The sequence below is a fragment of the Nomascus leucogenys genome, chromosome 16, assembly GCF_006542625.1.
Source record: "Nomascus leucogenys isolate Asia chromosome 16, Asia_NLE_v1, whole genome shotgun sequence".
Lineage (NCBI taxonomy): Eukaryota > Metazoa > Chordata > Mammalia > Primates > Hylobatidae > Nomascus > Nomascus leucogenys.
Genome location: NC_044396.1, coordinates 2,405,862 through 2,431,264, shown reverse-complemented (window position 1 = coordinate 2,431,264; position 25,403 = coordinate 2,405,862). Strand labels below are relative to the sequence as shown.

Here is a 25,403-nt window from a genome sequence, read left to right as displayed (position 1 = left end):
TAAGGATTCATATATCAGTTTTTGGCTCTAGTGTCATTGAAGTGGTTTGATTTCCAATGATTTCGTTGTCATCTGTATTTGCCTACAGTGAAAGAAATAACTGAGAGTCGAGTTATTGCAGGGTCACTTAAAAGCTTGCCTTTCTTCATTCACTCTCCTTAATGATATTGCCAGTGCTTCTAAAAAAAAAGAAAAAAGAAAAAACTAAGGCAGCAGCTCTTAATAAATAACACCTGGAGCAGAATCAGTAAACTGCTTTCACGTTGGCTTTTGCAGAAGTGGCAATGCATTGAGGATACATCTGGCAAGCTTCGAATTCACAAGTGTAAAGGACCCAGTGACCTGCTCACAGTCCGGCAGAGCACGCGGAACCTCTACGCTCGCGGCTTCCATGACAAAGACAAAGAGTGCAGTTGTAGGGAGTCTGGTTACCGTGCCAGCAGAAGCCAAAGAAAGAGTCAACGGCAATTCTTGAGAAACCAGGGGACTCCAAGTAAGCCACGCTTTTGTGACCATCTCCATGGTGGCCTAGGGCCTGTGGGAATAAACAATAGAGAGAGGAAAGGGTTGCTCCTTCTACATTTTAGATATTATCAATGCATCGTTTTCAGGCTAAAAGCACATCGTTGCTCTATTTAAAATAAGAAAGCTAAGATTAATGTGACATTTTGCTTTGTAAACATTTTCACTTAAGCATAGAATGAAAATATAGTTTGTAAAAACACCAGATGCAAAACATACGCACACATAAAAGAGTTTATAAAATGGTTATTTCAAAAGGTAAAGGATATGGTTTCAGTCCATTTTATTTTACCGTAATGCCAACGTCTCCTGATTTGTCTGGCTGAAGTTGCTTTTAAAAAATAGTAAATACAAGATTTCAGTGTGTATGCATTCAATTTTAAGAGGAAAAGCTTAAACACTTTTTTAAGGCATATATTTTAATCTCTGTTTTAGGACAATATATGTATTTTTTAATTCTGTCAAATCGTTGGATCTTGTTGACTGGCAGGGACAAACTAGTTGCATTCAGTATGAAAAACACTTCCTAGCATTTTCTTAATAGCTATGAGAAACCTATGATTATATAAATGTGAAAATCCACGGGCTGACACCTTCCACGAAAGAATGAATCTAGTACCACCTAGTGGAGTAACATGGAAAATGACTCAATTTTATGGTGATTTCTTTCCATACTGGTTTGGAAAGAAGCAATTTAAGTAAATTAAATTCTTTGTCAAAGATTTGGAAATCAAATCACACACTAGAACAATGGAGGCCCTGAGAACAGGCATTTTTATTGTAGACTCCACAATATGGGCTTTAGGGCCATTTGCCCAGATATTTCATCCAAAATTGTTAAGTGTTTTCCATGTGTATATGGACATTTGTTTCCATGTCAACAATTTTTAACGAATTTTAAAGGAATCCGTAAGCCAAAATACTAAGAATCTTTGATTTGGGAGACTTTTTTTATTCCCTAAGAGAAAAATTTCAGGTCTAATAACTCACAGAAAGATATCAAATTTCTGAAAATCAATAAGGCCAGGCGTGGTGACTCACACCTGTAATCCCATCACTTTGGGAGGCTGAGGCAGGCAGATCATTTGAGGTCAGGGGTTCCAGACCAGCCTAACCAAACTGGTGAAACCCCATCTCTACTAAAATTACAAAAAAATTAGCTGGGCATGATGGCGCACGCCTGTAATCCCAGCTACTTCTCGGGAAGCTGAGGCAGGAGAATCGCTTGAACCTGAGATGCAGAGGTGGCAGTGAGCCAAGATCGCACCACTGCACTCCAGCTGGATGACAGAGCGAGACTACATCTCAAAAAAAAAAAAAAAAAAGAAATTAATAAGGGACGAGGACCCCGCCATGCTCTTTTTTCAGAAGCTGATTAGCAACATTCAGTTTAGAAGTAGGAGTGCCCTCTTCTCTTCCAGAAAGTTCGACCTTGTTTCCCAGGCACTGGGCATAAGGCACATTGATTTTTCAGTATTAGACACAAACACAAGTCTAGGGCAGCTCTCTCAAACTGTATGGAATCTTGTGTATTTGAGAGCAGGAGTCGGTTTTCACCCTTTCTGCAAGGATGGAACTCGTAAGCACTCTTATTGACCCCCCTACTGTCACGGAGGTTGCTCCCTGATCTGGAAACTGCAGGATTCTGCTGAGAGGTGTCTCAGAAGCGTGACAATTCTGATTCCACAGCCAGTATGCCCCCCTTCTTTCTATGTTAGCAGCAGGCTAGAGAGATAAGGCCAGATGAATATGCCTCTAAAGAGCTAAGAGCCTCCAGTGTTTGCACATTAAAGTTCTTATCTGGTACACATGAGCTCTTGAAAAGGTTCCATAGTCACCAGAAAGCATGCTGCCCTCTCCCCATCCCTGCCCACCCGCCACCTGCCTTAACCCTCCTCTGCCAGGTATAAAAAGTGAGTTGGCTGATGAAAGCATTAACAAAATTTAATTCTTCTTAGAGTAATCCTCTACTATTTGTACAAATAGAAGTTGTCTAGAGCATTTGCCTCTTTGAAAAAGCAGCCCAATGTAGTGGTAAGACTTCATAGTCTGAGAGATTATAGTCCTAGCTCCATAACCTTGCAAAATGTATTTGACATTCAACACTTCAGTTTTCTCATCCATAAAATAAAGATGAACCTGTATTGACAATCTGATGTTTTTGTATGTAAGGGTTTTTATAATAATACCTGTCTTTCAAGACTCTGGATTAGAGATAAATATGAAGTATATAATACACAGCAAAAGCTCAATAAAAGATAGTCATTATTATTAACACCGTAATTGGGAATATGGTTTTATCCAAAAAAAATAGCCTGAGCAGTTCACGTTGAAAACCAAATGTAGAAGTTCACAGCCTGCCACGAATAAAAAGGATCCTAGAAATCACCCAGCCTAACCCCTCACTTGACGGATGAAGGGCTGGAGGCCCAGAGAAGCGTGTCATCCATCACATTGCCAGGCAATGGCACTGCCAGAACAACCTCTGCTACTGTGAATTGCAGGCACCATGATGCTGCTCAGCAATGCAGCATGGACTGCTTTCTCCTCTCCAGGATCCCTCCTGGACCAGGTGATCACTTTCTTCCCTCATAAGCTACATCAGGGCATCCATAGTAATTTATCTTCCCTTACTTCTAGAGTACAAGCCCAGATTTGTCCATACTCGGCAGACACGTTCCTTGTCCGTCGAATTTGAAGGTGAAATATATGACATAAATCTGGAAGAAGAAGAATTGCAAGTGTTGCAACCAAGAAACACTGCTAAGCGCCATGATGAAGGCCACAAGGGGCCAAGAGCTCTCCAGGCTTCCAGTGGTGGCAACAGGGGTGGGATGCTGGCAGATAGCAGCAACACCGTGGGCCCACCTACCACTGTCCGAGTGACCCACAAGTAAGAAGGCTTTATTTGTTCACTAGGGTTGAGTCCAGCATTACCACCACAACACACTATATTATCACCATTTTGCACTTGGCAAAAAAGCAGTATCACTTGGCAATACGGTGCCCGAGGGCTGGCCTACGTAGCAACTGGGGGTTAAAGAAACAATGAGTCCACGCAATCATAGGCTTGGACACATGCTTTGGGTTTGATTTCACATTAAGGCTGATCAGCTAGGAATCCAGCCAGAGTAATTCCGTCACATCTTGACTTAGCAGGCATGGAGTTCATGAGCCTAAGCAGTTACCTTCGCAGGCATCTAGAAAACAGATGGAAACAATTTCAGAGCTGGAAGTTCTTCCATGTTACACGATCACTGTCACTTGGAGCAGTTGTGTAGTCACAGCCTCAGAAACGAAACACAGTCCAAGGGAGGACAGTGAGTCCCAGAGACGCTTCCAGAAAGATGATGTAGGTTACGAATGGATGTAAGATGTACAAACATCTAACCAGTCCCGGATCACAGAGAGGGCCTTGGAAGTCAAGGAGACAGGGAAGGGAGATGATTCCCTCATAGGTTTAATGAACTCACTTTGTTCTTTGGCTCCTTCCAAAGTCTACTTACTCTCTTGATTAGGAAATGTTTTCTTTCTGAATTTATTAGCAAGATCTTTGTTTTCTCTCCCTAATTGTATCACTTTGAGGAGATGGGGCACTGTATGCTCTGCCAGGATTTTTATCTCTGAGGCTCTGGTCTCCTGGTGCCTGAAGTTGATACAGTTATATACTAAGGGGTTTAGACCAGAATGCATTTCTCTTACATTGTTGATTAACTCCACATCCCACCTGCTGTCTATCCCTGGGGCTGTTTCTTTACTTCAAAACTCAGTGGGGTACTTAAGGCAGTCTCTTTTTAACAAAATGAGTGGAATGAATACTCCCCTTCTGAATCTGCTTTTCTTCAAACAAGCCATTTGCATCATGATGTGAAAGGTCCCTTTTGTTCTATGTCTATTTGAACTTGAGTTTTTTGGTGTTATCCTGTTCATGGGGGTGTGAATATTGAGAACTGCCTTGAAAAGTGGTCGTAGGGATGATCTCAGTCACAGAGCTGTGACACCATCCACCCATGTGACATTTTGTCCTCACTGGTGGCTAGAACATATTCCCATTGATGCTGGGCTTGGATCAGCTCAACGGTTACTGCATGTATCAACATTAAGGATTTTGAGGATTAAAAGTTCTCTTTGCTATCTTTAGTGTTTTCTACTATTAGAATATAAACCTATTTCACATGGTTTTGGTTTGTTTTGCAGGTGTTTTATTCTTCCCAATGACACTATCCATTGTGAGAGAGAACTGTACCAATCGGCCAGAGCATGGAAGGACCATAAGGCATACATTGACAAAGAGGTTAGTCATGGTTATGTGATTGTCAGACATATTCCAAATTCAAACTCGGCCTGCCAGCCCTGCTGTGTCTGGTGGGACATACCATAGATACACATCATCTATAATTATGTGAAAAAATACAAAAAAAAGTTATTTGTTTTTCTCCAGTGATTTAATGATAGTCCTACTGAAAACAATATAGAGTATGAGAAGAGACTGGGAACTGACTCAATGGTCTTTTGAAATCTGTGAGAAAGTGATTCAGTTATAAAAGAGGAATCTGCTAATGTTTATCTATAACACATGGGTTGGAATATAGAGTCTATACAGACATATTCTATGCCCAGTTTGTTTCTATGTTAAGTATCATCTCAGATGAATGGCTATTATTACAGAACAGAGATAACAAGGTGAAAAGAAAAGTACTTTGTAAAGAAAATACTGATCTTAATATGAAATTGCTTGAAAACATGTTTTCCAGATTGAAGCTCTGCAAGATAAAATTAAGAATTTAAGAGAAGTGAGAGGACATCTGAAGAGAAGGAAGCCTGAGGAATGCAGCTGCAGTAAACAAAGGTGAGCTTGTTTCCATCCATGCTCCACTTCCCAAATTCATTTTCACACAAGCCAGAGGCATTAGCACTGGGCTCATTTTTCTCTTTTACCTATAGAATGTATTGTCGTAGAGTATGATAACCTAAGCTATTTAAGTCAAATTAAATATGCTTAAACTTAAGCAGAAAGTAAAAAGTCCCATTCAGCTAAAATACTTACAATATCACTGCCTTCATTCTATTTTGCTTTCTTTTTATAAAATGAACACTTTGATCCAATGCAAGGCTATGAAGGCTCACTTTTTAATCTTCTCACCTGCAGCTATTACAATAAAGAGAAAGGTGTAAAAAAGCAAGAGAAATTAAAGAGCCATCTTCACCCATTCAAGTAAGTAACTCTCTTGTTTTCCACATTTTCTGGGAGTCAATGACTGTCCACCTGGCCCTTCGAAGAGGCTGGAGGGACCCCTGTGTTTCCTGCAGTGCCGCTTCAGAAGAAGTAGATCCATCTAGGAGGGCACCTAGCTCATGAAGTTGAAAGCAAAGCCCCACTTCACCAAGGGACCATGGCAATGCTCTTGGCATCCTTTGCTGGGGAGCCATGCTGAACTCCACTGTCATTCTGCGAGTGCTCCCTACCTGGCAGATGGGACCAGTAACTAGATTTTACTCCATGCACTGCTTTCTGTGGAGAGTGCTTGAGGGTTACAGACTCTCTCAATGCAGTCGGTGTTCTATAGGGCAGCCTGGAATAGTGCTGAATTCTGAAAGTGGGAAGAAATACAAATTTTTTAAAATAATAGCAAAATTTGCATGTGAAGGAGATTTAGTATTTAAATTCAACAAAGTTTAAGCCTTTTATATAAAAAAACAAAATAATAAAAAATAATTCTAAAAAATAAAGGCTATCTAAACTTGTTTAGTAGAATTTGTCAAAGAATTTTTTAAACTTTTTAATCCAAGCCATCTGGTTCAACTAACCTTTAACTCGATGGCTGATTGGTACTTGGCTGCCAAAAAAAATAAGCCATTTGTCCAAAGAGTGTGGCTAGCAGGATCCTGTCATTCACATTAACATTTATGTCCATCAATGTTTCCATGCATGAGGAGGAAAATGTTGGTCCTCTTAGGTTCAATAAGGTCCCATGAAAGCTGTCACTGAATGCATTTGCCTTCATTATTCCTTTTTTGTTGTTTTTTTGAGACAGAGTCTCACTCTTTTGCCCATGCTTTAGTGTGGTGGTGCAATCTTGGCTAACTACAACCTCCACCTCCTGGGTTCAAGAGATTCTTGTGCCTCATCCTCCCTAGTAGCTGGGACTACAGGTGTGCGCCACCACATCCGGCTAATTTTTATATTTTTAGCAGAGACAGGGTTTCACCGTGTTGGCCAAGCTGATCTCAAACTCGTGACCTCAAGTGATCCGCCTGCCTTAGCCTCCCAAAGTGCTGGGATTACAGGCACAAGCCACTGTGCCCGGCCTGCCTTCACTATTCCTGATTCTATTTTAAGTCCCTCTATACAAAATGAAGGTCGTCCCTTATCTCTTATCAAGCATCTAAATATTTGTGCAAGACTCACAGCAACAAGCCTATTTTTAATTGAGAAAGTGCCTTCTGAACACTCAAAATAATCCCTTCTCTTGGAACAGGGAGGCTGCTCAGGAAGTAGATAGCAAACTGCAACTTTTCAAGGAGAACCGTAGGAGGAAGAAGGAGAGGAAGGAGAAGAGACGGCAGAGGAAGGGGGAAGAGTGCAGCCTGCCTGGCCTCACTTGCTTCACGCATGACAACAACCACTGGCAGACAGCCCCGTTCTGGAACCGTAAGTTGCTTGTTCCAAATGCCACTTCTTGCCGCCATGCAGAGACAGCGACTCATAACTTAGATCAGAAATTCAGCATAAAACGAGGAGTCTACAAAGATTGAAGGGAAAGGCATCATATTCTACTCTATAGTGGAAACTCAAATGATTTTGCCAAATATTACTGTTTTCTTTACATTTTTTCTGGTATTTTGTTTGATAATGCCAAGCTTCTCCCTGGGTTTTTCCTCCTGATGATGTTGTTTCACATAATACCTAGCACCTGGCACAGCTTTTACCCAGTAGGACTGTGCTATAGCTAAATAACGCAATGGATGAACATCCCGTAAATGGATGAACAATTTTGCCCCAAATAGATTTTGTTTCTGCTTTATTTCAAGTACGTAAGTGTAATAAAAGGAAGTCAAAGAATGGTAAAAGCCTCTTAAATGCAGGGCCCATATTCTACTTATTCTCAGTCCACTTCAGTACCAACACTAGACTTGTAGAATAATAGACACTCTACAAAATTATTTGGTTTTATATTGAATTGCTAAGGATATGGAATAATAACATTTGTGCACTTTTAAAATTAGTGCTTATATTTTCTTTAGTGGCCTGTGCACATTATTCACTGAAGCCATATAGAAGTAAATACCCTACATTCTTATAGTACATCCTCTGATTGAAGCTTACCAGCCTAGAGAGTAGACGAAACACAAAATCTTCTAACTGAGAAGCTCACTAGAGACCACCCGGGCTACTGTTTCTCAAACTGGGATTTGGACACTCCAAAGAATTAATAGACCATTCTTGGGGGGATCTAGGGCTTGTCCAGGAGACTTTAGGTTTTCCCTTTCCATTTTGATGTTTCTTGATTTCAGGGTCCATGTTTGCATTTCTGTTTAAAATCACATGCAGGCCGAATGAACTCTTAAAGTCACAGCATTTAACTTTTAATATAGTTTCTGAAACTGTGGTGTGGGAATCCCTGAGGGTTATTCAAATCGCTGGGGACAGTAACTGGGGACGCAACATTTAGCAAGACACTTTATTTTCTGTGCTCATAATATATTTTAATGGGGTACAGGTAGAAAAAAAAGAAAGTAAATGAAATAAATAAAATAATTATGAGTTGTAGTAATGCTATGAAGGAAACAGTGATCAACATTTTTTTGTTGTTTTTTATTATTATTATACTTTAAGTTTTAGGGTACATGTGCACAACGTGCAGGTTTGTTACATATGTATCCATGTGCCATGTTGGTGTGCTGCATCCATTAACTGGTCATTTAACATTAGGTATATCTCCTAATGCTATCCCTTCCCCCTCCCCCCACCCCACAACAGTCCCCAGTGTGTGATATTCCCATTCCTGTGTCAACATTTTTAAATGGGACTCTTTCAGAGAGGGTGGGGAAGACGGATCTTTGAGGTGAAATTTAGGCTGAAACCTAAAGGATGGGGAGAAGCGATCCCTGTGGGAGGGAGCATGTTCCAGGCAGAGGGAACAGTGCAAGCAGAGGTCCTGAGGAAGTCTCGCCTTTGGTGTATCCAGGAGTGGAAGCTCCTTGAAAGCTGAAGCATTGCAAAACACAAGGTTATAGTTACTTATGGCAGAAGGAGGCCCTTCATAGCTCTCTCTGTTTTTGTCATCTGAGTTGAGGCCATCCTGCTCAAGCCACCACCATTTCTTACCTCGGCCACTGCCAGACCTCCTCTGTGGCCTCCCAGGCTCCCCTCTGGTCCTCACCAGTCCATCCTGCTCAGAGGAGCTAGGGTGATCTTTTAATGACACCTGCTTTTCTTTTTTTTCTTCTTCTTCTTATTTTTTTATTATTATACTTTAGGTTTTAGGGTACATGTGCACAATGTGCAGGTTTGTTACATATGTATCCATGTGCCATGTTGGTTTGTTGCACCCATTAACTCGTCATTTAGCATTAGGTATATCTCCTAATGCTGTCCCTCCCCCCTACCCCCACCCCACAACAGTCCCCGGAGTGTGATGTTCCCCTTCCTGTGTCCATGAGTTCTCATTGTTCAATTCCCACCTATGAGTGAGAACATGTGGTGCTTGGTTTTCTGTCCTTGAGATAGTTTACTGAGAATGATGTTTTCCGGTTTCATCCATGTCCCTACAAAGGACATGAACTCATCATTTTTTATGGCTGCATAGTATTCCGTGGTGTATATGTGCCACATTTTCTTAATCTAGTCTATCGTTGTTGGACATTTGGGTTGGTTCCAAGTCTTTGCTATTGTGAATAGTGCCGCAATAAACACACGTGTGCATGTGTCTTTATAGCAGCATGATTTATAGTCCTTTGGGTATATACCCAGTAATGGATGGCTGGGTCAAATGGTATTTCTAGTTCTAGATCCCCGAGGAATCGCCACACTGACTTCCCCAATGGTTGAACTAGTTTACAGTCCCACCAACCGTGTAAAAGTGTTCCTATTTCTCCACATCCTCTCCAGCACCTGTTGTTTCCTGACTTTTTAATGATCACCATTCTAACTGGTGTGAGATGGTATCTCATTGTGGTTTTGATTTGCATTTCTCTGATGGCCAGTGATGATGAGCATTTTTTCATGTGTTTTTTGGCTGCATAAATGTCTTCTTTTGAGAAGTGTCTGTTCATGTCCTTTGCCCACTTTTTGATGGGGTTGTTTGTTTTTTTTCTTGTAAATTCGTTTGAGTTCATTGTAGATTCTGGATATTAGCCCTTTGTCAGATAAGTAGGTTGCAAAAATTTTCTCCCATTCTGTAGGTTGCCTGTTCACTCTGATGGTAGTTTCTTTTGCTGTGCAGAAGCTCTTTAGTTTAATTAGATCCCATTTGTCAATTTTGGCTTTTGTTGCCATTGCTTTTGGTGTTGTAGTCATGAAGTCCTTGCCCATGCCTATGTCCTGAATGGTAATGCCTAGGTTTTCTTCTAGGGTTTTTATGGTTTTAGGTCTAACATGTAAGTCTTTAATCCATCTTGAATTAATTTTTGTATAAGCTGTAAGGAAGGGATCCAGTTTCAGCTTTCTACATATGGCTAGCCAGTTTTCCCAGCACCATTGACACCCGCTTTTCTTAAGCTAAAGAGCAGAATCTCTTTACCTGACCCCAGAAGGCTGAGGCTGCAGTGAGCTGTGATCATGCCATCACACTACAGCCTGGGCAATAGAGTGAGACCCTGTCTCAAAAATAAAATAAAATATAGCAAAATCCTTAACATATCCAACAAAACCCCATATGCTCCTATCCAATCCTACGCTGGGACCATTGCCTCCTGTTCTTGCCTGCTTCAGCCACTCAGCTTCTCTTTATTCCACAAGCATCTCAAGCTCCCTCTTGCCATGGGGCTTTTGCACTTGTTTCCCCTCCCTGGAAGGCTCTTGCCCACAGCCCCGTGCCCAGAAAACACTACTCACCCTTCAGACCTCAATTGCGGTGTCACTGCTCGTGGACACCCTCTCTGTGCCTCAGACTAGGGTCCGCCCATTTGATACGCTCTATCAGCAAGCTCTGTTTTTCCCCCATGGGACGTATCACATTTGTAATCATAGATTTTTGGACTATTGTTTTTGCTTAATTGTTGTCCTTTCCACTAGACTGTGGGTTTCTCAAGATAAGAAACCATGTCTGTGTGATACTGTATTCCTGACCCAAAGGAATTGCTTGTCAATTTTAGGTGAATAAATAAACAAACAAGCAGGCCACCCTGTCCAGATCAAATCAACTCGTGTCAATTTAACAAAGCTCTGAGTGCCTGCCACTGGGTGTCACTGTGCTGGTGAGTGAGGCACGTGCCTGCTATCACTCTGCTCTTGTACACAGGAGCGAATTAGGAACTGATCCCATTCAATACCAAATTTGATGCTCCTTCTGATACACAAGGTATTCTTGGTGCTCTGATATTCTAGGACAGTGGCTTCCAGAATTTTTTCCCAAAAAGCCACAGTAAAAAATGCACCTTATATCAGGATCCTATACACATATGTGCACATACACAAGTATATATGTGTATCTTTGTGTATATGTAATATATATACTAAAGTAAAAATTTCAAAAAAGTAATACTGTGTGTGCTATGCTTAAATATTTTTATCCATTTTCTATTACATATTTTAATAATATTATTGCTATATTCCTCATATTTGCTATGTCAACTTAAGCCCTTGGCACAGTAATACTCAATAACATGAAAAAAAGAGGAAGAAAAGAAAAGTCAAATCCACCCAGGCACAAGATCCTCCAGTGCAATGGTCTCTAAACATTTTTTTTATTAAGTACCCATATCAATTTTTAAAATAAACACTACAGTACTAGACAAACATGCCTGCGTATTATGAAAACATACAAAATAAAAAGGCCAAGAACAGAGATTCATGCCTGTAATCCCAGCACTTTGGGAGGCCAAGGTCAGAGGATCAGTTGAGCCCAGGAGTTCAAGACCGGCCTGAGCAACGTGGTGAAACCCTGTCTCTACAAAAAATACAAAAATTAGCTGGGCTTGGTGGTGCCCGCCTGTAGTCCCAGCTACCTGGGAGGCTGAGGTGGGAGGATCACTTGAGCATGAGAGGTGAAGGCTGCAGTGAGCCGTGACTACACTGCAGCCTGGGTGACAGAGTGAGACCCCATGTCAGAAGAAGAAATAAAAAGAAAAGAAAGAAAAAGAAAATACACAAAATAGAAATTTAAAGTTTGAGATAAAGGTTTAAAAAAGAGTTTTTAAAAATAGTTTTCATATTCTTTGGAGGTCCCAAAACATTTTGTTCTCACTTATTAAAGAGTGCTTAAGGAAAACAAATCTCAGTGTCCCACTTAACAATGCAATGAGACATTCAGTTTATGTTTGATGTGTGATCTTAATTGCTTTCATATGAAAGGTGACTCAGAAAGATTTTCTGGTTCCATAAATGTGCTTCACGGCATGCTGAGTCAATCAGGACATTTTTTTTTTTTTTTTTTTTTTTTTTTGAGACGGAGTTTCGCTCGTGTTGCCCAGGATGGAGTGCAATGGTGCGTTCTCAGCTCACTGCAACCTCCGCCTCTTGGGTTCAAGTGGTTCTCTTGCCTCAGCCTCCTGAGTAGCTGGGATTACAGGCAGCCGCCACCACGCCCAGCTAATTTTTTTGTATTTTTAGTAGAGACAGGGTTTCACCATGTTGACCATGCTGACCTCACCTGAGATCACCTGACCTCAGGTGATCCACCCACCTTGGCCTCCCAAAGTGCTGGAATTACAGGTGTGAGCTACCGTGCCCGGCCAGGACATTCATTTATGTATTTATTTTATTATTTTTATTTTTATTATATTTTAAGTTCTGGGGTACATGTGCAGAACGTGCAGTTTTTTTACATAGGAAAACACGTGCCATGGTGGTTTGCTGCACCCATCAGCCCATCATCTATGTTAGGTATTTTTTAATGCCTCCATTAGCTAGGCAGTCATCTCTATTGAAATTACACTTTTAAATGTCTATCCTCCCTGAGATTGATCAATTATTCTTGCAAATACAAAAGTATTGTATTTGTATATTTCATGAAACAAGTTTAAAACCCATTTAAACTGTTAATTTGGAAGATTTCTACACAGATACGAAAATTTGGGTTCCATGCTTTTTAATGTATGTAGATGTGAGATAAATGTTCACATATAAATAATATGTTATAAATAACATATTTAGAGATCTTTTAATGAAAAGTCATATAATGAACGCATTTTCAATTATCCATTTTTAAGATATTATCTTTTCTTTGCCTGTATTTGATCTAATCTGGTTCATTCAATTCAATTTAGGATTTTTTCCCCACAGCTACCCCTTCAGATCATTTCCTATAAGCTTTAGGTCTTTGTTTGAAATAAGCATATGTAGTTTGTTATCTGATTTGTTTATATCAAATCTCAAGTATTAAGGCTTTTTAATGTTTTAATATAATTTAGAAGTTCTTTAGAATAGATGGTTTTCATTAGGTGACATTCCTAGAATTATTGTCATAAGTTATTATAAATGTGGTAACATATTTTACTTAAAAGGTGCACATCTATTACAAAGACTGCATTAAATAAAAGATCAGAAAGGATATGAAAGGTTTAAGAGTGTAAAAGTTGGCTGGGCACAGTGACTCACACCTGTAATCCCAGCACTTTGGGAAGCCAAGGCAGGTGGATCACTTGAGCCCAGGAGTTCAAGACCAGCCTGGGCAACATGGTGAAGCCCTATCTCTACAAAAAAATACGAAAATTGTCCGGGCTTGCCTGTAGTCCCAGCTACTTGGGAGGCTGAGGTGGGAGGGTCACTTGAGCCCCAGTGGAGGAGGCTGCAGATCACGCCACTGGGCGATAGAGTGAGACCCTGTCTCAAAGAAAAAAAAAGAGAGAGAGAGAGAATACAAGTTTTAAGTTGGAGAACATAATGTGTAAAAAAATTTTTTTCTTCTTTTTGAGATGGAGTTTCACTCTTGACTCCCAGGCTGGAGTGCAGTGGCGCGATCTTGGCTCACTGCAACCTCCACCTCCCGGGTTCAAGCGATTCTCCTGCCTCAGCTGGGATTACAGGTGCCCGCCACTATGCCTGGCTAATTTTTGTATTTTTAGTAGAGACGGGGTTTCGCCATGTTGGCCAGGATGGTCTCGAACTCCTGACCTCAGGTGATCTGCCCACTGCAGCATCTCAAAGTGCTGGGATTATAGGTGTGAGTCACTGTGCCCAGCCAGCTTTTACACTCTTAAACCATGAGCCACCGCACCCGACCGTGTAAAAATAATTAAATTAGCTAATCAACTAAAAACAAATCATTCCTGGAGGGAGACGGAGTGAATAGGCAGAACACAGGATTTTTAGAGCAGTGAAACTATCTGTGTGATACAACAATGGCAGATAAATGTCATCATGCATTGTCCAAACCCACAGGATGTGCAACACCAAGAGTGAATGCAAATGTAAACTATGAACTTTGAGGAACAATGATGTGTCAATATAGGTTCCTTGATTGTAACAAATGTGCCACCCTGGTGAGGGATGTCTATGGTGAGAGAGGTTATGTATCTGTGGGGACTGGGGTTATATGAGAATGCTCTGTACTTTTCACTCAAAACCGCACTAAAAAATAGTCTATTAAAATAAGTTTTTAAAATCATTTCTCATTCATTGTTTAAAACATCTCTTTTAGCCTAAGGGGACAGATTTAGTGTGTCTGATACTACATAGGACAGCAGAGTCTAGTAATTAAGAGTAAACTCTTGGGCGGGCGTGGTGGCTCATGCCTGTAAGCCCAACACTTTGAGAGACTGAGGCAGGCAGATCGCTTGAGTGTCGGAGTTCGAGACCAGCCTAGGCAACATGCCAAGACCCATCTCTACAAAAAATAAAATATTGGCCGGGTGTGATGGTGCATACCTGCAGTCCCAGCAACACAGGCAGCTGAAGTGACAGGATCGCTTGAGCCTGGGAGGTCGAAGCTGCAGTGAGAATTAATCATGCCACTGCACTCAAGCTTGGGCAACAGAGCAAGACACTATCTCAAAAAAAAAAAAAAAAGTAAACTCTGTAGCCAGATCCCAGTGCAACCAGTTGTCAGCCATGTGACCTTGGACGAATTACTTAACATCTCTGTGCCTCGGGTTTTTCCATCTGTTAACATGAGGATGATAATAATAACCTCTGTCTCAAGAAGTGGCTTTGAGGATTAAATGAGCTAAAGTACATAGTGCACAAGGAATGCTCATTATGTGTACCTATCCTATTAGATTGGTGCAAAAGCAATTGCAGTTTCAGACCATGAATTTTAAATCATTATAACTGGGCTCAAACACATCTTTCTCAATCAAAATAGGAAACATTACACTCAACACATTTTTGCCATGAGAAATAAGTTTGTTTATTCCTGTAGCATAAAAATTCGTGTTTCAAACCAGGCGCGGTGGCTCACACCTGTAATCCCAACACTTTGGGAGGCCGAGGTGGGCAGATCACGAGATCAGGAGCTCGAGACCATCCTAACATGGTGAAATCCCGTCTCTACTAAAAATACAAAAAATTAGCTGGGCGTGGTGGCTGGCGCCTGTAGTCCCAGCTACTCGGGAGGCTGAGGCAGGAGAATAGTGTGAGCTGGGAGGCGGAGCTTGCAGTGAGCCGAGACAGCTCCACTGCATTCCAGCCTGGGCGACAGAGCGAGACTCCGCCTCAAAAAAAAAAAAAAATTCGTGCTTCAGGATTCAGTGAACTCTTGGAAAGCATTTTCTACGTTCTGTTGGTTGTGGAAACGTTTTCCCTACAGAAAGTTGTCGAGATGCTTGAAGAAGTGGTAGTCGGTTGGTGAGAGGTCAGGTGAATACAGCAGATGAGGCAAAACTTCGTAGCCTAATTTGTTCAACTTTTGAAGCGTTGGTTGTGCGACATTCAGTCAGGCATTGTCGTGGAGAATTGGGCCCTTTCTGTTGACCAGTGCCGGCTGCAGACATTGCAGTTTTTGATGCATCTCATCATACTTCTCAGATGTACTGGTTTGGCCAGGATTCAGAAAGCTGTAGTGGATCAGAACAGCAGCAGACCATCTAACAGTGACCATGACCTTTTTTGGTGTGAATTTGACTTTGGGAAGTGCTTTGGAGCTTCTTCTTGTTCCAGCAACTGAGCTGTTCATCGCACGTCACAATCTGGTTAAGAAATGGTTCATTGTTGTTGCATAGAATAAGAGAAGACAACACTTCAAAACGACGATATTTTTTATTTTCTTCTCAGCTCATAAGGCACCCACTTATCGAGCTTTTTCACCTTTCTGATTTGCTTCAAATGCCGAATGACCACAGAAGGGTCGACGTTGAGTTCTTCCGCAAATTCTCATGTAGCTGTAAGAGGATCAGCTCCGATGATTGCTCTCAAGGTCATTGTCAACTTCCAGTGGTCCACCACTGCACTACTCATCTTCAAGGCTTTCATCTCCTTTGCAAAACTTGTTGAACCACCACTCCACTGAATGTTTGTTAGCAGTTCCTGGGCCAAATGCTTTGTTAATGTTGCGAGTTGTCTCTGCTGCTTTACGATCCATTTTGAACTCTAATAAGAAAATCACTCGAATTTAGTTTTTGTCTAACACCATTTCCATAGTCTAAAATAAACATGAAGAGCAAGTAATACATTATTAGCAAAAAAATAAAGCAAGAAATGCCTATTAAAATGATGATTAATATAACTACATTTATTTAAGAATGTATTCCGATATCAAACAGCAAATTTCAATAATGCAAAAACCGTAATTACGTTTGCACCAACCTAATAATTGTTTTTAAAAAAATTTTGCTGGGCCAGGCACAGTGGTGCATGCCTGTAGTCCCAGCTACTTGGGAAGCTGAGGATCACTTGAGCCCAGGAGTTCTAGTCCAGCCTGGGTAACATAGAGAGACCCCATCTCTTAAAAAATACTTGTTAGGCAGCACATTTCTGAAATTCAAGAAAGGTCAGCAAATTTGGAACATGTGCCCTTTTGTAAACAGAAGAGTGGATGAGTTGATTATAAATGGGACATCTCTTCTGCATACATTCTACAAGTTAACCAGAGGGCTATGTGGTATAAAAGATGTTTGTGGTCACAGCCTAGCTCAGGCTAGAGTGTTGCAGAGACCATCCCAAATCCTCCAGGCTGGTCTTAAGGCTTCTCTAAACCCTTCTTGGTTGCAAACTCCCATCTTTCCATGCTTCATTGGTGACATGTGGCCATCTGCCATATAGAACAAGTGAGAGTACTAGTTCCATATCTTTATTAAATAACCATTTTTCTTTTGTAAAAAGAGAATAAATATAAATTCTGATATTTTTCTTCTCATACTTCCCTCACTCACCCCTCTTTGGAAACCACTGCATAACAGAGCTAAGGGGAGGATAAACTAATGTGCCTGAAATTTTACTTTAGTCTTCAGTCCATAAAAAGCCTATCTTTTTTCCCATTTTCACCTAGTTTCACAGCAAATTTACATACAGGGGGAAAGGTATTATTATTCTTAACATGAAACCACAGTATTTATAAGAAAGAAATTGTGAACTTTAAAGTGTAAAGATAGGGGAACACTGGAATGGCAAGCCTGCCTAAGGTTTTTCACTCTTTTTGTTTTGTTGTGTTTTTCTTTTTTACCCAACAGTGGGATCTTTCTGTGCTTGCACGAGTTCTAACAATAACACCTACTGGTGTTTGCGTACAGTTAATGAGACGCATAATTTTCTTTTCTGTGAGTTTGCTACTGGCTTTTTGGAGTATTTTGATATGAATACAGATCCTTATCAGGTAAGACAATATATGTTCATTTTATGAAGGTTGTTGGAAATAGGATAACCAGATATAAGCTTAAATAGACTGTCCTGTCTGCATTCACAGCTCACAAATACAGTGCACACGGTAGAACGAGGCATTTTGAATCAGCTACACGTACAACTAATGGAGCTCAGAAGCTGTCAAGGATATAAGCAGTGCAACCCAAGACCTAAGAATCTTGATGTTGGTAAGGAAAAAAATACTATTTTTTCTATTTTATCTGGAAAATTCTTTGTGTTACTGAGCTTTCCCTCTTGGAAACATTTAATTGCACAGAAACATATAGTTCAAGATACTTAGAGGAGACACTTTCCAGGCAATTCTAAATACAATTTGATCTGTAAGTTTAGCTCTGGGTGTACTAATGAAAATCTTAATCCACCAAAAGATTTGGTGAGCATTTCCTTCCAATATCTCCCACAGGTCTATTCTATTAGTAAACCTTGATTCCTGATAGAAGCATCTGTTGCAAGATGAGATGAAAGCATTGGGTATTTGTTTGTTATTGCTGTCAACAGTCTGAAGATATACTCTAAGTAAACCAGGATATTCTCTTTTTTTAAGAGAACTTTGATGGAAAGACATAATGCTCTATTTCTGCTGTCCCAGTTTGGAGCTCCCCCGGTTAGATCCCTACCTATGACACTGAATTAGATTTCTTTTGCCAGTATTTTTCATCTGAAACTAGAGATATTGGAGCAATTCATTAACTTGGGATCTAAAAATATAAGAGGGTCTGAATGGAATCAGCCAGATGTTCCTTCCCAGCTCTGTGTGTTAAACTGGCTTATTTCTCCTTTGTTTCATGGAGATGCAGTTCTTTTCAGTGTCCACCCCAGCTCTTTTCTGGTTAATGAAAATACTCATTTCCTCCTCATGATTTCTGCAGAAATGTAAATACCAGCTGTCCATACAAGGAAGGAGGAAGAACTAAAGCTGGCAAGGGCATGGACCTTGGCATGGCATGTCAACTCCAAAAGGGTGAAGAGCTGGACTCACAGGCATTTGGGTGCAGTTTGCAGGAGCTTTTTGTGGTGCCACTGGGTTTTCTCTGTGAGCCTGGTGCAGAACCAGGGTCATCAGCAGTAAAAGTGGGCAGCTTTCTGGGTCACATGCCTTGAAAGGGGTAGGGATTCCCATCCCAGAATGATCAACATCACCACCTGTCATCTCCATCACTGTAGGGTCACAAAGGCTTTTGAGTTCTGGGAGTCCCCTAAGAAAATATAAACCCTCAGTTCTCAATCAACACCTCTCAATTAACACTTAGTGGAATCAGTTATCAGTCAAGAGCAGACTGGACTTGCAAAATAGGTCTTTTGGTCACTGACCCCACTCAGCTCAAATCTGTTCAAATATCCTGCTTATCTGTTGCCCTTTTTCCTCAAATCTTACAAAAAAAAAAAAAGAAAGAAAGAGAAAGAAAGAAAGAAAAAGAAAAGAAGAAAAAGAAAAGAAAGAAAGAAAGAAAGAAGAAAGAAAGAAAGAAAGAAGAAGAAAGAAAGAAAGAAAGAAAGAAAGAAAGAAAGAAAGAAAGAAAGAAAGAAAGAAAGAAAGAGCCTGCAAAGACTTGGAATCTCAACCAACCATTAGAGGCACTAGAAATATTATACCCAGATATTTCTCCCCAAAAGAACATAGGACTTTTATTGGTGGTGACATAACAACTCTACTTAGTGAAATCTGATCGAGTCCCTTAATGGTGAAATGACACACTGGGTGGAGCCAGTTATGCTGTTTCACTTCAAGCCGTCCTCTCCACCTTCCAGACTATTCCTGTGGGAGATGATTATTAGCCCGTTTTTTTCCAATGTTTTGTCTAAAAATAACCAAAATTTAACTTTTTCTGAGAATTACATGGACTTCTGCAAGTACCTTTCCCAATGCTTTTAAGTGGGCTCTCCTCCCTTTAACACTGACCCATTTTTTTCATATGAACTCTTTTTTTTTTTTTAATCTTAAACCTTTTCATTCATAGCTTTCAATCCGCATTTTGAACCTAATAGGAAATCTCTGTTGGGCTTCAGCACTGTCTGTATTTAACAACATATGTTTCTTTCTAGGATTTAGATGTTGTGCATGGAAAACTATATAGTGAATGGTTTTATAAGTTCTAAAGCTAACAGAAATTACTCTTGTATTTTCCTATATCAGGAAATAAAGATGGAGGAAGCTATGGCCTACACAGGTATTCATACTTTTTTATTCTTCTCGGCAGCTTCTTCCCCAATAATTGCATGATCCAGTCATTTCAACTAATTTCTGTTTCTTACCGTGTTGCACAGAGCACAGCTGGGGGTGCATGCTTGTTCTAACAGCATTCTCCACCATGTTTTGTCATTGATCACAGATCTGTCATTTTGCTTTTAAATCAGCTCACTGTCCCATCAAGATGTCCCAGAGCATTTACTCACTCCCATGCTTGTTTGCTTGTTGGATGATGCTTTTAAGCATGGAATGATGTGAAGGAAAAAAAACAGAATGACCTTTGGGAGCCCCAGGAAAGGGTGGCAGATTTATTTTCTTTGTGGTACTTACACATTGATTTGGTGGGGGAGCTTCATGAAAATGGGTTGGAGATTTTTATTAAATATAGCATCAAAGGCACAAAATGACTAATAGAATTTTAAGAGCACTCTAAGGCCGAAGTTGGAGGAAACAAGGAATTTCCTTGTTGATGTTCATTCATTAACTTTGGTGGTGAAAAGCAGCAGCCGTAAGATTCTGAAAGCTCTGCAGAGAGATAGTGAATAAAGAGAAGGTGCTGGGAGTTGGGGACAGAGTACCGGGAGTCAAGACACTATTAAAAGGCCACACACAGTCACTCACGCCTGTAATCCTAGCACTACGGGAGGCCAACTGCGGGGATCGCTTGAGTCCAGGAGTTTGAGACTAGCTTGGGCAACAAAGTGAGACAAAAAAAATTTTTTAACTAGCCAGATGTGATGATGCACACCTGTAGTCCCAGCTACTCAGCTACTCAAGAAGCTGAGGCAGGAAGATCACTTGAGCCCAGGAGGTTGAGGCTGCAGTGAGCTATGACAGTGACACTGACCTCCAGCCTGAGGGACAGAGAGAGACCCTGTCTCTAAAAATAAATAAATAAAGACACTCAATAGTCTCAACATAGCACCAAGACAACACACAAACATTCCATAAACAACCCTCAGCCCTGTCATTTTATGCCCCTCCAACCCTCATCCATCCCTCACTGTGCTCTGGAGGGGAGACGCACGCTCCTGGTGGCCGTGTCACTTGTTCACCTGGCAATATTTGCCATTGCTAATTTTCTACTCTGAGCACAGACCTCAGGCAGGTCTGCCACCTGAAGCAGCTGGGCACTGTCCTTACCGCCTCTGCTGAGACAAAACTGTGGCACGGACGTTACCAGTACCCTAGTTAATGTATCCACTTGGGAGAAAAACATCCGTCAAAGAAATGTGAACTTAAATGCCATCTATATTAATATCTTCTCTATCTATATTAATATCTTATTCATCTGTATTAATATCTTTAAAACTAATATACCAAAGAATGTTGCTGTTCCTGGCATCCTGTTCAGCCCCTCTAACTTCCAGAGCGATGGTCTCAGATGCTTCCTTTTAGAGAGTAGGTCATTAGTCCAACAAGAAGCCAAATGACAACAGGAAAAGTAATGGGAAGATGAAAACAAAGGAAGCTGGACTTTTGGGTATATGTTATAGCCATTTATGTTTGTCTTCTTTTTTCTATTTTCTCTTGTTCTTCATCTTAACTGTCCTCAATCTGCCCCACACCAACCCTGTGTCACTCCCCGTACACATAAGACAAAGCAGAAGACCCCACCCTTGAGCTGGTCTCCCCTGGGTATGGGCTGAGGTAACATCCCACACACCAGGACGATCTTGCCTGCCTCCCATCGGTCACATTAAGACATTTTCAAAGTGTAATATTATAAATGGACCTACCTCTAAATATTGACTTTACAGTTATTTTCTGAGGCACTCAATTTATAGCTAAGGGATTTTCAGTCTAGTGTCATGAAAGAGATAAAAGGGTGTTCACAGATTACTTAAGACATAAGGCTGGTCAGGGATGAGTCAGAGAGCCATTCTCCATGAAGTCACTCCTGGCCAACTTTGAAAGGAAGAATCTATGTTTAACTGCACTTTGGGTGTAAATGACAAGCATCTGGGACCCTCCCTTCCCTGATCCCTGCCACCACCACTCAGTGGGCCAGATAATCAATTGTTTCTCAGGTCATTTTCACATCATCTTGGCAACTTTAGTTGTTGAAAGCATGTGTGCAGGGGCAACATGGTGTTACCTGTTGCTTTTTTTTTTTTCCTTCTAAGCTCCTTACCAGAGAGCAGATCTGAGGATACTTTATAACTCAAAATAACTGGCATTTTCAGACTTTGCCATTTCATAGTCCGTAAGGCAAGCCATCTTTCAGTGGATATCCACATGGCAGGCAGGAAATCTTGACATGGGTTTCTCAGAAAATATCTGCCTAGTCACACCTGGGAATTCACTAAACACCCAAATGCAGTGTTTGATGTGGCCTTACCTGCTCCTTGTATCTTATTGGATTGAATGAGAACAGATGGAAAACAAATATGTACAGAAATGCAAGGAAAACAACTGTCTTCCAATGGGGTCCAACAGTTCACAGCCCTCCATTGATGGAGCCACTTAGGAGGTTTCAGTGTCTTAATTCTTTCAGATTTTGATAGTTTTAGAAAACTAATTTAAAAAAAAACAAGTTTTTTATCATGAAATTTGATTACAAAAGACTTTGAGAGAAATGATAAGAACCAGATCTGAAGAATTTGAAATTTGAAAACTCAACAGAGCATTTTTTTAAATGTATCTTGTACAAGATGAACTAAATAAATGTTTTTAAACTGGCTTCTTTTTAGTGGATTTTCAAAAATTAATCTTCAGACTTATTTAGAGGGTTTTCATAAAGCAAGTTTTTTTCTGTTGCTGCTCAATTTCTTTCTTTTCTTTTCTATCTTTTCTTTCCTCTTCCTTTTGCTGTTCCCTGTGCATGAAGCAGGAGGGGCAGCTGAAATGCTTTGCATACTCACCCTGGTCATTTTCCAGTTAGGACAAGCTCAAAGGGAGAGCACAGCTCAGAAGGTGGCACTCATGACTTAGGAAATAATTTGTGGCTCATTTGAAAGCAGCATCTTCTAAGTGTGTTGCAAAATAGAGAAAAATCAACAGGTTGATGGGGTGTTTATTTTTCCCACTGCGTATGAAAGCTGATGCTGCTGCCCTTTGAGGGCCAAGAGGAGCTCCTGGCAGCCGTGGCCACGTGTCCCGTAGCTGTGTGGGGCAGGCGGTCAGTTCTTGGCAGCCTTCCTCTGGCAGGGCTGCCTCCTGATCCTTTGCTTCAAGCCCTCTGGGCTGTTAGACCACGACCAGCTCCACCCTCAGCAACCACACTCTGACCACATTGCTTTCGCTGATTTTGACTCATCTCCCCCATAGTGACAGTGTGTGCCAAAGGTGGCCGTGGGTGACACAGCCATATGTTAGTGCTGTACAGCACTGTGGTCATGGGGGTGGACGCTGGAGCCCCTGAATAGTTTGAGTTCAAATCCCAGCCTCGCTGGTGGGCATGCTTAGAACAGACCCTGGCAGGGGCCAAGCCCCAAGAAGTGGTGGAGTCACTGGTAAAGGATAATACTGAATGCAGGACATTTATATGGATGAAAGAGTATGGGAAAGGGAATTTCAGTGATATGAATTCCAAAGCGTGTTAGTATATTTTATCAGAAAGACAAAAAGGTATTCATCAGCACCACCAATCTCCATCATCAGTCACAGGCAACCAAGAATTGAGCACTCTCCCAGCACTTTGGGAGGCTGAGGCAGGCGGATCATGAGGTCAGGAGATCGAGACCATCCTGGCTAACACGGTGAAACCCCGTCTCTACTAAAAATACAAAAAAAAAAGAAAAATTAGCCAGGCGTGATGGTGGGAGGCTGAGGCAGGAGAATGGCGTGAACCCAGGAGGCGGAGCTTGCAGTGAGCCGGGATCACGCCACTGGACTCCAGCCTGGCGGCAGAGGGAGACTCCGTCTCAAAAAAAAAAAAAAAAAAAAGAATTGAGCACTCAATTCCGTCTTCTGAACTGCCTGAACCTCTTGAGATGAGAAGAACAAACCAAACCTTCGCTGTCCTGCTGTAGGTTACTCTAATGGAGCTTCCCGGGTTCTCCTCTCCCCGTCATGCCTCAGGGACTCCACCTTATTTTAAAGCTGTCTTACTAGCACTATGGACTTTTCTGTTTCAGATGCTCAAACAAGAGATGGAGCAGGGGCAGGGTTCGGGGTTAAATGGGCTGGAGGTGAGATTGGCCCCCTAAGGTGTTGAGGACACTTGGGGTGAAGGTCGTTAGGGTATAGGTCAGAGCCAGGGTCACTACATGCACAGAGGTGTGTCATGGGGTGGCCACTAGGCACCAAAATCCAGCCAAAGCTCGGCCATGAGAGCTGGGTAGTGGCAGAGGTGACAACAGTGGCCACCCTGGTAAGGTTAAGGTCAGACTTGGGTTAGTTTAAGCTGTCAGAGGGTGTTCGTCATTTTTCTTACCTTTCCAATAGTGACTCTATTCCAAAGGCCTTGTTTCTTGTGCCAGAGAAGAAACTAAAGTATAGCACATGCAGAACCCCTTAAGATCCTCCCCAGACTGCGGAATGAAATGTATCTTTAATCAGTTTCAATGTATCGGGGGGAAATGTGCCCTCATTCATCTGTGCAACAAATAAAGACAGAAAGAATCGAAACGACCACCTCTGTGCCAAACGCTGCCTTCACAGGGAGTGCAGTCTGGTGTTAGAATGCACGATGCAAAGTGCTTTGACCAGAAATATATGGCGTCATAAGAGTCAGGAGAGGGCCCCAACCCAACCCCGAGGAATCATAGGAAGCTTTCCAAGGAGTTGGCATTTATGCCGCATCCTGAAGGCAACAGTGCAGTGATCCAGACACAGTATGGAAAAGGAAGTCCGTCCAACCAGAAGGCAAGACTCGTGTGGGGACTTATGATCAGTTCCGTGACAGTGCAAGGGAAGGAGAAGAGAAGGATGAGCTGAAAAGGCAACCAGGGCCTATTTTATGGAGCGTGTTATATGGAGAATGATGATATGATTTCTCTTCCAAACAGGGATGTTTTGACCATGGGGGAGGAGTACTAAAAATAATTAATTATGTATATTAATTATTATTTATATTAATTCTATATAAATATTGTTATGTATTTGTTTACCAATGAACTAGTCAGTAGATCTATAAAACAGTTGTATTTAAAACTATTTTCTAAGCTAAAATATCAAAAATTCTGGACAAATGCCAAACTGAACAGGGTACCAGTACAGCAGATACAAACTGGGACCATCCCAGGCAAACGAAAAATGTGGTCACCCTAGTTACATGCTACATCAAAGGATGTAATCTCTGTCCTAAAAGCAATAGGCAGACATTCAAGAGCATTAAACTGGGAGAAATAATATGAGAGGATTTGGGCTGATCAGATTAGGTGACATAAATAGTTACGAGAATAGTTTTGTGGGTCACATTGGTTTGTGGGTCAGTTCTGGCTCCATCACTTCCCAATTTGAGGACCATTTGCTAACAGTATTACAACACTTACTATGGTCCGGTGCTCTTCTGAATGCTTTCATATATTAATGTATTTAACCCTCTCGATAACTTTGTGAGGTCAGTACTATTATTATCCTCATTTTTTTTTTTTTTTTTAAAGACGGAGTCTCACACTGTCGCCCGGGCTGGAGTGCCGTGGCACCATCTTGGCTCATTGCAACCTCCATCTCCCAGGTTCAAGCAATTCTCCTTGCCTCAGCCTCCCAAGTAGCTGGGATTACAGGCACCTGCCACCACACCCAGCTTATTATCCCCATTTTACAGATGAGGAAATTAAGCCACAGAGT

General features: G+C 41.3%; 1 protein-coding gene across 1 annotated transcript in view; it reads left to right on the top strand.

Annotated features, from left to right (window-relative positions):
* SULF1 (sulfatase 1) overlaps nucleotides 1-25,403 on the top strand; it is a 162,515-nt gene that overhangs the window by 124,477 nt on the left and 12,635 nt on the right. Inside the window, exons 13-21 of the mRNA XM_030795160.1 lie at nucleotides 277-493; nucleotides 3,163-3,415; nucleotides 4,720-4,816; nucleotides 5,277-5,371; nucleotides 5,672-5,737; nucleotides 7,002-7,174; nucleotides 17,290-17,432; nucleotides 17,523-17,646; nucleotides 19,614-19,647. Coding sequence (XP_030651020.1) covers nucleotides 277-493; nucleotides 3,163-3,415; nucleotides 4,720-4,816; nucleotides 5,277-5,371; nucleotides 5,672-5,737; nucleotides 7,002-7,174; nucleotides 17,290-17,432; nucleotides 17,523-17,646; nucleotides 19,614-19,647 — 1,202 coding nt within the window. The remainder of the gene's footprint in view (nucleotides 1-276; nucleotides 494-3,162; nucleotides 3,416-4,719; nucleotides 4,817-5,276; nucleotides 5,372-5,671; nucleotides 5,738-7,001; nucleotides 7,175-17,289; nucleotides 17,433-17,522; nucleotides 17,647-19,613; nucleotides 19,648-25,403) is intronic.